The 13,984-nt window shown below is 44.1% G+C and overlaps 1 protein-coding gene across 3 annotated transcripts in view; it reads left to right on the top strand.

The window, feature by feature from the left end:
* Nucleotides 1–9,505: 9,505 nt before the first annotated feature.
* LOC121299238 (neuroplastin-like) overlaps nucleotides 9,506–13,984 on the top strand; it is an 82,814-nt gene continuing 78,335 nt past the window's right edge. Inside the window, exon 1 of one of the 3 annotated variants that reach the window (XM_041226893.1) lies at nucleotides 9,506–10,030. In XM_041226893.1, coding sequence (XP_041082827.1) covers nucleotides 9,967–10,030 — 64 coding nt within the window. In that variant the 5' untranslated portion in view covers nucleotides 9,506–9,966. The remainder of the gene's footprint in view (nucleotides 10,031–13,984) is intronic. The other 2 variants (XM_041226892.1, XM_041226894.1) reach the window with 2 other exon arrangements.

Here is a 13,984-nt window from a genome sequence, read left to right as displayed (position 1 = left end):
GAAGGAACACTTGGCTAAATCTACCTTCCCCATTACTCCCCCCTCCCGGGAAAAATAATCCGCATTTTGGTGGTCTTTCCCCATGGAAATGTTTTCAAGATTGGTGCGGTACTAACGGTCATGATCCAATCTCCTGTCCCATGCCCGCCATCATGCAGTTTCTGCAAGATCTGCTTGAGGCTGGTAGATCACCTTCCACACTGAAGGTTTATCTAGCGGCTATTTCTGCTTGCCATGCCCCCGTTGACTCAGGGTCCCCGGGCGCGCATTTTTAGGCTACCCGATTTCTCCGAGGCACTCAGCGATTGTGCCCTCCTAGGAGGGCTACTCTCCCCGAATGGAGTCTTGAGATTGTACTGGAGGCTCTCACGCAGGCCCCAATTGAGCCTATATACTCCATCAAGTTGAAGCACCTATCCATACGACAGCCTTTCTTTTGGCTATCACCTCCGCAAAGCGGGTTAGTGAGGTGCAGGCACTGTGTGCATAGCTCCTTTATGTGTATTTGGGATGATGGTAGCAGAGTGTCACTGCGTGCAAACCCTGCTTTTCTCCCCAAGGTGGTTACAGCCTTCCACGTGAATCAGTCCGTGGAACTGGAGTCCTTTCATCCTCCACCGTTTGCAGTGGAAGAGTATAAGAAGTTGAACCTTCTCTGCCCAGATCGGGCATTGAGATGTTATGTGGACAGGACAAGAGCGCTGCGTCAGTCTGACCAGCTCTTCGTCTGCCATGATCCTGGGACTGCCCCTCTCCAAGCAGCGGCTGTCACATTGGATTGCGGACACAGTCTAGACTGCGTATGATAGTGCTGGCTTACCCCTACCTGGGCGGATAACCGCACATTCCACAAGAGGTGTGGTTACATCATGGGCCTATCGGCAGCTTTGATATAGGAGCTCAGTGACACCTACCAATAGGCAGGAGTGTATCCCATAACGATGTTTGGTGGCCATCTTCTGACCATGAGCATCCGGCGCCCAGACGGGGGGACCATGGGAATCCAAAGCCCAAGGGACTGCTGTTTCCACCTCCGCCAGCAGAGGAAGAATGCCTGCTGTCCCCATTTCCACCAGCAGAGGAAGAACGACTGCTGGTTTCTCCCCCTGCAAGTGAGGGAGAGCCGCACCAGTCCCCTGTAACTAGACTACACACTGCTCCCACCTCCGTTGCCAGGAGACTACACGCTGCTCCCACCTCCGTCGCCAGGAGACTACACGCCTCCACCACCAGGAGCACAGCAGCAGGAGCTGCCTCTGCCTCCACCACCTCCACCGCCAGGAGCAGAGCAGCAGGAGCTGCCTCTGCCTCTGCCACCGCCATCGGCAGGAGCAGAGCACCAGGACTAGATGCTGGCGGTCCTCAGCAGCCCTTGCATAGGCTGCTGAGGGAAGAACTGGAAGACCCGCCAGGCCACAGTGGCCGAGAAGAGGGCCAAAACCTGCACCCCTGCTTGTCCTGATTCCCCGCACATCATCGCTCGGGGATGCCTCCCTCGCTTCACCCAAGAATGCCTGCCTCACTTTGCCCAAGGATGCCTGCCGCTCCACATTGCCTGGGGTTGCCTGCTGCTCCGCATTGCCTGGGGTTACCTACTTCTCCGCATCGCCTGGGGTTGCCTGCCGCTCAGCATTGCCTGGGGTTGCCTGCCATTCCGCATCGCCTGGGGTTCCCCTCCCGAGTTCGCCTCCCATCAGCTCTGCTTGGCCGCAGGGGTCAGTGTGGCCGGAGCCCCACCAGAGGGAGCTGCCGGCTATGAAGAAGGGGGGAGAGGTCAAGAGACCACCTCCCCCCAAAGCAATTTCAATGCAGGAGTTCTTGTGGCTGGAGTCCCACAGGAGGGAGCTGTCGGCTGAGAAGGGGGAAAGGTCAGGAGACCATCTTTCTCAGCAGCCTTTCCGCTGCGGGGGTGGACCACCATGCTGTCAGCAGTGCCACTACCGGCAGGGGAGCTGACAGCATTTTCAGCCATGGGCCCAGTGAAGCCTCCCTTCCCAGCCAAGACTTTGACCTGGACTGCTGGGTTTTAAGGGGGGAGATGGCCGTTGAGGCCAGGCGTGCTTCATAAGAACATAAGAAAGTTTACAAATGAGAGGAGGCCCTTCGGTCCATCTTGCTCGTTTAGTTGTTAGTAGCTTATTGATCCCAGAATCTCATCAAGCAGCTTCTTGAAGGATCCCAGGGTGTCAGCTTCAACACAAGGCACGAGGGGGGGAATATGTGGCAAAGTTCCCTGCCTCTGGGCTATTTATTTGTGTTGTATGTTATGTGTAGTGTGTTAATGTTGGTGTATAGTCATTGGTACACGGGATATAAATGAGTCGTGTACACGAGTGGGTTTAAAATGTATATTTGTATTTAGGCACGAGGATTGCACAGCAATTCCCATGCAGGTAAAATGTAATAACATGCGAGCACGGGGAATTGCACTTTATTAATTCACGTGCAGTTGTACTGAGACTCCAATTGAATGATTGATTAGCAGTCGAGTCTCTTTTTTGTGTTCCATTAGTGGAGAACGGGTGTGGAGACGGAGGTAATAATAATAGTGATAGTAAATAATAATATCAGCTCACGGTCTTTGTCTGTGTTTTGTTTGTCTCTTTATTTTGGCTAAAGTGCCATGTCCTGTGTTTTGTTTGTCTTACAACCTTTTATTTCATTTATGTTCATTTATTAAATGCTGAGCGCAAGCAAGCGCTCAGCTTCACCAAAACTCCACCTCTCTGTTTATTTTGTGTTGGTTCCTGGTTCTGGTCTGACATCACCCACTGCAGCCGTCTTTGTGACAGACAAATACAAATTCCCAATCTAATGGATGAAAATCCCAGGCTGTGAGACTCTTAAATGTGAAAAAAGGGATGGGGGCAGAATACTTTTTCAAGGCACTGTATATATAGTTGTAGTGATAATTGAAAAAGGTACATTTTAGTTAATGTGTACGTTAATGTTTTGTATTAGAAAACAGCACATGAATGACCACACAAGAAAGTCAGAAAACCTTGTATGTAAGTTCACGTGTCAACATGGAGTTTTTTATGTGAAATTCATGTGTTTTTTTCCGTAAGGATCCTCCGAAATATTCTCCTTTTTCTAGGAAAACAGTACAGCTGGAGATGGGGAGATATGTTTATTACAAGTTCAGTGATACCCCTAAATATTTAATTTACTAACAATATTGAATGACTAGGTGGAGCACTTGTTCTCTATTTTACCCATGCAGCTGACAAGACTGGTACAGTATTCAATGTAGTGATGTCCTTGACAGTCCTGAGCCTATTTTTGTGGGTAAAATGAAGAGAAAATGTCATAGTCTGCATTGGTAGTAAGTGGATCATACTTGGGGCACCACAGAACTGTGGGAGAGACTGTTCATTGAAAACTCTTGAATATTCTTAAAGAGGTGACCATTTTCTATTCAATGATACCAAGATAATTTGTAAGCAAGTAGTCAAGTTATCTGGCAACAAACTACCCAGTTGTACTGCTTTCCTATAAAAAGGAGAGTTTCAGAGTGCCATTCGACATATGAGATGTTTTGCCCTTTAAAATGTTTAGCACATTTTTAAAGAGGAGACGATTATGAATGAAGAGATATACAGATATTTTGTTAGTAAAGGGTCTGAGTGAGGAAACTGAACAATACCATCCCGACCCCTAGTCTTGCTATAAATCATGTGTTTTTGATATAATTTGTGAAGGTACTGTATGTTACTAAGATAATTGTCCAATTTGGTAATGCAATTCTTTACCACAAATTATTAAGAATTGTAGACTCTCTGGTCATACAGGGAAGCACCTGTGTGTTTGTAGGTGTCTTAAGTGCAAAATGTGAAGATAAAGCTGCAGAGTCCCTTACCTTCCTTTTCTAACATGTGCTGTAACACCATTTCTATGATTCTTGTTTTGTACAATAATAATAATAATAATAATAATAATAATAATAATAATAATAATAATAATAATAATATAATAATCTTGAAAATGTGAATAATAAAAGAAACATCCATAAATCTGGTACTTGAGGCAAACAGAACGGTTTAAATGAGCTATGTTCATAAAGCTAGAAGTTACTTGTGAATAATTATTAAAGCCACTAACAGTCTAGTACAAGCATATCAAACTGTATTTCATTCATAAAAAATATACCTCAACATTCTGTCCCAGATTTATAAAAGCATGCACATGTTTTACGACCATAAAACGGGCGCTGACGGTTCTGAATTCTTGGATGGGATTTATAAGAACATAAGAAAGTTTACAAACGAGAGGAGGCCATTTGGCCCATCTTGCTCATTTGGTTGTTAGTAGCTTATTGATCCCAAAATCTCATCAAGCAGCTTCTTGAAGGATCCCAGGGTGTCAGCTTCAACAACATTACTGGGGAGTTGATTCCAGACCCTCACAATTCTCTGTGTAAAAAAGTGCCTTCTATTTTCTGTTCTGAATGCCCCTTTGTCTAAACACCATTTGTGACCCCTGGTCCTTGTTTCTTTTTTCAGGCTGAAAAATTAAGACGTGATTTGCGGGGGCAATGTCTCTTTGCGCTTTAGCCCTTGATGCATATGTAATTCCGTATATACGAATATGTAATTCTGAACGAAACCGCTAAAATTGATTTTGCAAATGAGGTGTATTAAATATTCAGTCTAATTTATTAAAGCCTCTGGTAATTGCGGTCCTAGTGTTTGCGTGATTATTTTAAGAACTGTACAGCTCGCGTTAATTTGTCGCAGTCAGTCAGTAGGCTATATAAAAACACGGTGTTGTGGGAGACTTGTCAGCAGCATGAACGGGGCATCGTTTTCTAGCACAAAGAAAAATTTAATAGCATTTTGCAAAGAGCTCATTTTTTTAACCCTTCCGATCAAGTCCATATGTAAATTACGGTTTATAATATAATACGTGTTTCATAGTTTACATGACAAAACAGGAAGTCTGCAAATAGAGAATATAGAATCCATTTTAAATAGTTCTTAGAAGCACCTAAAAAGGTCTCCTCCCCACAGTGGCAAAGCAAGGTTCTAACGAGAGCCGTTACTTCTAGAGTAGGCTAAAAGAAAAAAAAGTCTCATATACAATGAGGGCTCATCCTCCACCGTTATTTGAGAATGTATTTTTTTGTAATATCAATCTGGTATTTAGCAATACTGGTTCAGGCAGTATTGTTAAATTTGAGTTGGAAAGAAAACGGTAAAAAAAAAAAAAAAACAGAGGGACAGATGACACAGTTAGTTTGTAGCTAGAGCAAGTACAGCAGGGGTGGCCAACCTGTAACAGACCAAGAGCCAAAAATTACCCATGTTTTGCAAGGAGCCAAGTGTATATATATATATAATATTATGTCATATAATTGTAATGGTGTGTATTTTATAATATCAAATTATATAACTTTAATGGCTGTCATAGTTTAAAGTTTACAATAATATAACTGTTTATTCAAAAGACATGGCTAAGTGCGACAAAAAAAAAAAAAAAAAAAAAAAGTTTTTTACCTTGTATGATGCACTTTTTTTTTTTTTTTTGTAATCTCAGTGGGACTTCTGGCAATGTCTGCTGTCATCAATCTTCATCGATGTTGCTTGTACTCAGCTGAGGCCAGTCGAAGTAATTCCTTCACACGTGTGTCAGTTAGAACAGACCGATACCTTGACTTCATACGCTTCAATGTTGAAAAAAACGACTCACAAACATACGTTGTGCTGAACATGGACAGCAGTCGGAACGCAGCACGTTTGACGTTGGGGTATTTATCCATCGGTACAGTTTTCCTGAACTCAAGGGTGCCCTCCTTTAGAATTGACTTCAATTTGTCATCCTCAGAGAGTTCAATTACCTCAAGCTCAGCGGCTGCGTCCTCTGACCAACGGGGCCTTCAAGCACCCAGACACAGTAGTGAAAGGGTCGATGAAGAACTTAATCTGGGGCCTTTTCAGCTATAGATCACGAAATCTTTTCACAAAAGCATCCTGCATTTTTTCAGGTACTGACGCATATCGCGTTGTGTTCTTTTTCAAGGCTACGGTTGCTTGTTCACTTGTTTGCAACACTGAAGGAAAATGTGTCAGTCCCGTCTGAGGCTATACAAAGAATGCCTGTCTGTCTGTCTGTCACACTTCCATTTTTACATATATGTTATGTAGAAAAATGCTTATGCAGTTTTGATAAAACTTGATCGGTAATGTTTGAGCACATGTATGAGAATCTGGGGTTTTCCCAGGGGCGCTGGAACTAGGGATGCAGGGGGTGTGGCAGCACCCCCTGGATTGATGTGCTGTGCACCTGCTTCCATCATATACTGGGGTTACAGTTTTGTTGAATGGCTTTCAACACCCCCACTTTAAAAATTGTTCCAGTGCCACTGGGTCTGCCTGTTTGTCTGTCTGTCTATCAGTATTTTAATCTTACCTTTTTACATAATCTTCTTGAGAACTGTGACAGGCAACAAGCACTGTTGCATTGGTGTTCTTCCAGTTTGGCAGTGATCGGGTTAGTGCTATCCCTGCCAAATACACCTGCAGACTGTGGCTGGGACTTAATTGATTAATTAATGATCAATTAAGCCCAGCAGCAGGTGTCTATAAGGAGCAGTCTCTCCACATATGGGAGATGAATCCAGGGCAAGGAGCAGAACAGAACAGAACAGAACAGAGCAGGGTAAGGCAAAGCAAAGCAAAGCAAAGCAAAGCAAAGCAAAGCAGAGCAGTGCAGTGCAGTGCAGAGCCAGAGAAAGGGGCAAAGCAAAGCAGAGAAAAGCAAACAAAAGCAAACAAAAGCAAACAAAATCAAAAAAAGGAAGACATACAAACAAAAGACTTCCCTTGTCCTCTTCTTCATGGACTGAATGCAGGTAACAACCTCCAGAACATCAAGAGACTATTACCTGCCAGACCAGCCTCTACACTGTGCCTGCTTACAAGCATCCAACTTGTGAAGTACCTTGCTCTACCTGGAAGATTGTGTAAATAGTTGTACCATATTTGAAGAACCAGTACCCTTTTGTTTTGTGAACCATTTTTTTTTTGTTTCTTGTAAATAAATATGCACAATGGTGCTTTCACAACAATTTCCTGGAACACAGCGGGTAACCAGACAAAGCAGTCCCTCTGGTTATCTGGACCCTTGCAAGAGGGGACGGACCTCGCACAGGGAGACTACCCACTATTCCCGCCTCCGCCTGCAGAGTTGCTGCTGCCTCCCTCGCCTGAGGCTCTAGAGTGGCCATCACCTCCCAAGAGTCCACACCTGCCCTCGTCTCCCAAGGGTCCGCACCTGCCGTTGTCTCCCGAGAGTCTGCAAGTGCTGTTGCTTCCCGAGGGACTGCTCCTACCTGGTTCTCCATTGCCTGGGGATGCCAGTTCGTCATCGTCCCAATGGCCAGAGCGCAGGAGCCACCACTTGCATGTCCAGAGTCTACGCATCCGGCGTGCCCAGTCCTGCGACCTACGCTGCTTCAGTCTGGACATTTGGTCACTGGACCTAACTCCTAGGTTGCAGCAGCTCCACCTGTTCCCTACTCCTCCCTCTGGTAACCCAGACATCAGGGAGCTGTCGACAGACATTGCGTGGGTTCCCCAGTCTTGATTTGCACTCCCCCTGGGAGACTAGATGTCATTCTACCAGTTCCAGTGGTCACAGATCTGCTTGCAGCTGCCGCCACCAGGTCATCGGACCTTGTTCTCATCACGCCTGTCACCCCGTTCAGATTCCATCACCCCATTCGGGTCCCCTGTCCTAGGACCCTTTGGTAGGGCACTGGATAAGGGAACAACCCGCCCACCAAAAGCCCTCAAGCCCAAATGGACATGACAGGACTGGAAAAGAAATGTTTTTTCTTTTGTGAACTATTTTATTTTTGTTTCTTGTAAATAAATACTCACAATGGTGCTTTAACGGCAATTTATTCATATAGCATTAAGAGAAAATGTATTAAATTATAATACAATTTAAAAAGGACATTATTTGTCATAAACACTATGCTTCCCATATATTCAGAGAACCACTTGTTCAAGTTATTGAAAGTCAGATGACGATGTGAGGGTGTAAAGAGAAACCTGTCCATCAATCAAACCCATTTCTACAGGTGCTTATGTAACAAGGTGCAGCTTGGGCATGAACCAGCAACCCTACACACTGCAAGCAAGTGTCTAAACCAGATACCCATTTGTGTCGCTGGTTTTAGAGCTTTTAACCTCATCTCACCTGACCGACTGGGGACTGGACAATCCATAACAGCAGCACATCACACAACACTGCCTGTAACACTTACTGTGGAGATGTGCATGTTACTGATAGATTGAATGCTGTATTACAGCTGTAGTTTGTTCTTTCTTGCACCCCTGTGCACATTCAGACAATCTATTTCTAACTGCTGGCTGATGGACTGCTTATCCACTGTGCTTCACTCACTCAGACACTTCTGGTGCTGCCTCTTTCCTACTGTATCTTTACCATTTCTCATTGTTAATCTGGTATTCTAAATTCTTAGGATGACCATTCCTAGGCTTCTTTGTTACTGTACTAGTCAGTGTCTTTGTGCCTAGGAATAATCCTGGGAGCAGTAGCCATGTGTAGGTTCAGATCACAGTCCTCAACACCAAATTACAGTACAAAACAGTAGTGGCTTCTGACAGGCCCTCTGGTGTAAAATACAAGCATGATGCAAAGATTTGGTACGCACACTTCTTCGTTTTCAAAAACTCCCTGCTCTCCGCTCTCAAACCACACCCAATCTGCATGGTTTATACTGCCTGAACTTCCCTGCTCTCCACTCTCAAATCACATCCAATCTGCATGCTTTATACTTGCTGAACTTCCCTGCATGCACTAGCATGTGTTTGTACAATGTGAGCTTTGATACTCTGATAGCAACCAGTCAGTTTTAATGAAGTTATTCTTATTAACAACAGTTAATACTCTGGCAAACAACTTTGAATTGTATTTTTGATATCAACATTTCATTTATTGATATCAGTTGCATTATTGAAATCAACAATAGCATTACTGATAGCAAAATGTATTCTTGATATCGGCAAAGTATTATTTTTATAGCAAACCAGCAAAAATAACATTATTAAAAATTCATAGGTGGGTCATATTATTTTTTAATATACAGTACCACAGTATGGTGATTGCAGAAAAGTCGTGCAAATGCATGATGTAAATATTTTATAACATATTATATACTTTGTTCAACATTTGTTATAATTTATGAGGGAGTTCATATCTGCATATGTTGTGATATTATATTATTTCTTATGTACACACGGGTTGAATGCATAACTCGGTTTTGGTGGTCTACCAACCTGTTATCACTTAGAGCAGGTGTTTCTATTTTATTTTTTTTAAATGCTATTTATGTCCAGCCTCCGTACTTCACTAAATACAACAGGACACCTGCCAATCTGTGACATCTGATGCCACAGACACAACGATACATCTGTAAACGTATCCGACGTAACCGTTAGTAAAGGGTGATGTTTGGCTAGGCAGGGTTGCGTAGCGCTTTATTATTTATAAGCAGCAGCATCAGTGAGCAGCACGGACAATCACGAATAAGATAACCGGACAGGTGCTACTGCGCCATCGCACATCAACACTTGAGTGTGCTGAGCTGATCTCGCGGGATCTCTCTTCTGCAATCCGGTAAAGGAGGCTCTGTGTCTATCGGTATCTCCTTGCTCCGGGCTGCCTGCGTGCCGCTGTCTTTCTCCCTATCAGCCGTCTTCCCATCTCAGCTCTCATCGAAACCTCCACCGACAGGCTTGCTGCACTGCGGACTTCGGCGCTCCCTTCTGCACAGGGATACCGGGGTGCTATCATCCTTGGTTTGGGGGCGGCTCTCTCGCCTCAGTTGATCGGTGCTACGATTTAAGCAGCTGTTACCCCTCTTCTTGTCCTTGGCCACCCCTCTCTATTTCCCATCGATATCTCTTCCCTGACTGCTGTTCCCCGCATTGAAGAAGGATGAGTCCGCTGCTTGCTACGTTCCTGCTCGGGGGTCTCCTGCTGAATGTTTCCGCGCAAAACGGTAAGGGAAGGTAGCTTTGAACCCGAGTGCAGCAGGGTAGTGATATGCTAGAGTTGTTAGAATGTACCCAGATGCGTTCTGAAATACAGACATGTTAATATAAATAGAAGCCATCGCAGAGCCGAATGATAGAGGAGATTTGCTATTATTAATTCCATAATACGGCTCTAGTAATTGTGAACCAAAAGATATGATTGTGTGTGAGTGTGCCAGGATTCGTAAATAAATAATGACCAGGATATATTCATAATTTATCATTTATATTTTTTACAACATTTTTTCTGATATTTTATATTATAATGTATTGATAGTTAACTATAGTGTAGCGCATTATTACGGTGTGTGTTCGGTTCTATTTTATTTGTTAAATAGTTTTTTTAAATGACATTGATTTGTTCATGTATTATTTTCTTACAACAGGACGTGTTTTTTTTTTTTATTTATTTTATTTTTACAGATTTTACTGAATTGTAGCTTCTCAATGATCGTGAAGCAGTGTGTACCATATACTGCGATTATTAATAGCAGTACACCTCAAACATACATTACTGTATGTATATTATATAACACACTGTTATTCAGGTCATCTGAGTTCTCACTATATGTTAGGTGCATTATATTTGCAGGGGTTTTTGTAGTGAGTATTTTACATCTAATAATTAATTATATTGTGATTGTGTGTATTTTTCAATACCATTGCAGTATAACACAGTGCATTATGCTGTGGTTATTTGGGTAACACAGGAATAAAAATAGGGTCCCGTTATATGTGGGTAATGTATACAGTGATGCGGTCGTCCTCATTAGAAACTGCGGGTGTTGCAGTATAGGCGAAGGCTAGCTGAGATGTCATTGTACCCGGTGGGAAGTGTGCGCTGCTGGCAAAACTAAGGAAAGTTATTGACCGAGGCTACCACTTTCAATGCAAAACATAAATAAGTTCCTTATATTTTATTGTTGAAATAGTTGTTATTATGAAAAATGTTCAAATAAAGTACGCTCCTGGATCCTTCCTGCCGCTTTTGTGATCATGCTAGAAGAAACGAAAGACCCGTGAATATGTATACCCGCAGGATCCATCGCCACGTGTTACTTCTCGCATAATACGTTGAAATATTGTTTTTTGGAAACTATGAATAAATTCAACAAGAAGAAAATCGATGTATTTTTTTTTTAGGAAATGACAAAATTGTCATTGATTAAATGATTAGGTACCATGACAGCAGCAGCCTGTTATTCTTTTCATTTGCATACTGCATTAAATAGCAAGGCAGTTTCAGATATTCCTATCACCTTTGCTGCTGTATCGTTAGCTTGGGATGATGCTTTCAATCATTCTGCAGTGTTTGTAGAAGTCTGTTGCAAGGTGTTTTAACCTGAGCTCTTTCATTCTAGTTGCCTGCTATAGATACATGTGTTTTATAGAAATACCAGCCAGCATCATCTACCACTTTGGCTCAAGTTTCCTTTTGTTTTATTTATTGTAGAGGTGTGGCCAAGTGCCACCCCAGTGCGTATTTATGTGTTCTGTGTTGTGTGTGGAATGTTAATGTTGGTGTATGGATATTAATGTACGAGATATACTGTAAATGGGTATGTAGCACAAATGATTTAAAAAATTTCACTAGTTGTATTTAGGCACAGTGATTGCACACTTCATGTGCATTTAAAATATATAATATATGTAAGCACTGGAATAGCACAAATTAGCTCACGTGTTGGGATTCAAGTGAATAATTAATTAGTAATTGAATCCCGGCACAACAGTATATAGGCCTATAGATGCACGTTTCACTCAACCGGGGTTGTGTGTTTGGTGAGTGGAGAGGAGGTAAAACAATTTAAAAAAACGAAAATAACAATTGCTAAAATGTGCTGGCTTATAAACCAGAAGGATACTTGTTATTTTTTACTGTCTGTTTGTTTAGCGTTCATCTCCTGTTGTTAGTGTCTTTTTCGTTTAGTGTTAATACATTTGTTTGTCTATTTATTTTGGCCTAAAGTACCATGTGCTGTTTTTTTGTTTTTGTTTAATTCTTTTATTTGTTTCATTCAATTAAACATACTGAGCGCTGCAGCATCTCAGTTTCACCTGCCAGTACTGTGTGTGTGGGTTTCTTTCTGGCCTGACATCACCCCTACAGCCAGCCTGTTCACACATGGTGTCAGAACCAGGAGAACAGCGCCTCCAAGACCAGGAAGAGTATTGTGAGAGAAAAAAAAATACAAAATTTTAAAAATGGAAAGCTGGAGCTGGAGAGAAGACTGCACTGAGCTGGAGGACCTCTTCGGGGGCCTCCAGGACCAAGTCTCTTGCCTTGCCTGTAGGGTGTAAAGACACACAGTGGCGATCTGCCCCTTCCGAGACGAGGAGGAGGACCTCGCCCAGGTGGGGAAGGGAGCAAGGGGAGAAACAGGAAAGGAAAACTGCAGCAACAGAAACCGCAGCAACAGTAGGAGGAAGTCGGGGATGATGGATGGGAGGCCTTTTTAAAGGGAACCAGTCCGGTATGGGGGGGATGTGTCCGGCGCCTAGGGGGGAGCGCGAACAAGTGCCCAGATGGGGGACGCCGAGCACCCAAAGCCCAAGAGGGAACTGTTCCCACCTCCACCGCAAGAGGGAGACTGCCTGCCGCTCCCACCTCCAGCACCAGGGGGAGACTACTCGTTGCTCCCACCTCCACTGCAAGAGGGAGAGCAGCAGGATCTACCTCTGCCTCTGCCTCTACCATCACCACCACGAGGGGAGCAGCAGGAGTTGCCTCTGCTTCCACTGCCTCTAACACCAGTAGGAGAGCAGCAGGAGCTGCCTCTGTTTCCACCGCAAGAGGGAGAGCAGCAGGAGCTGCCTCCGCCTCCACTGCAAGAAGGAGACTGCCTGCAGCTTCCACCACCACAAGAGAAAGGACCAGGACGTGATGCTGGCATGTGGGGAAACAGCCCGTCCGCAAAGAGGGCCAGCACCGCTGCAGCTGCTGTCAGAGTGGCCAACACCAGCACCACGACTGGTCCTACCTCAATCCACAGGGGGAGAAGTGAAGCTTCCACTGCTGCCTCCTGCGGTAGGGGCTCCCCTCCTAAAGTCATCGCTCAGGGATGCCTTCTCTGCATCGCCTGGGGTTACCTGTTGCTCCGCATCGCCTGGGGAGACCAGCTCGCTATTGCTGGGAAATACAGCCTGGGAGCTGTCAGTAGGTCCGCTGACAGCATTGCTCCTGGCAGTCTTTCCACCGCCAGGGGTGCTACGAGAGAAAGCAACTTTTCTGCTGCTGGAGTATGTCATCCTGCTGTCAGCACATCTGCTGGCAGCATTACCACTGGCAGCCTGCCTATGAACCCTTTGAAGTCCCTGTTCTTGGCCTGGGACTTTCAGTGAAACTTTTGGGGTTTTAAGGGGGGAGGTGGCTATTGAGGCCATGTATGCTGCGCACAAGGGGGAAGGTATGCTGACAAGTGCCTACCACTGTGCATATTTATGTGTTCTGTGTGGAGTGTGGAGTGTTAATATTGGTGTATAGATATTTCTGCACTGGGATTGCACAAACACTTCACGTGCATTTAAAGTATGTAATAGTATATGAGCACTGGGATTGCACAAATTAGTTCATGTGCTGGGATTCAAGTGAATAATTAATTAGTAATTGAATCCCGGCACAACAGTATATATAGATGCACGTTTCACTCACTTGGGATTGTGTGTTCGGTGAGTGGAGAACGGGTGTGGAGAGGAGGTAAATTGGTAAAAAGTGTTCACTTATAAACCAGCACGATTCTTGTTGTTTATCGTCTGTTTGTTTGTCTAGCGTTCGTCTTCTGTTTGTTAGTGTCTGTTTTGTTTAGTGTTAGTATGTTTTGTTTGTCTGTTTATTTTGGCCTAAAGTGCCATGTGCTGTTTTTGCTGTTTAACTGCACAGCAGCGCAATTCACATTGCACCTTGCAATACTGTGTGTTTC

The sequence above is a fragment of the Polyodon spathula genome, chromosome 24 (genome assembly GCF_017654505.1).
Source record: "Polyodon spathula isolate WHYD16114869_AA chromosome 24, ASM1765450v1, whole genome shotgun sequence".
NCBI classification, from domain to species: Eukaryota; Metazoa; Chordata; class Actinopteri; order Acipenseriformes; family Polyodontidae; genus Polyodon; species Polyodon spathula.
Note: the sequence above shows the minus strand (reverse complement) of the source record. Positions and strands in the feature narration are given on the sequence as shown.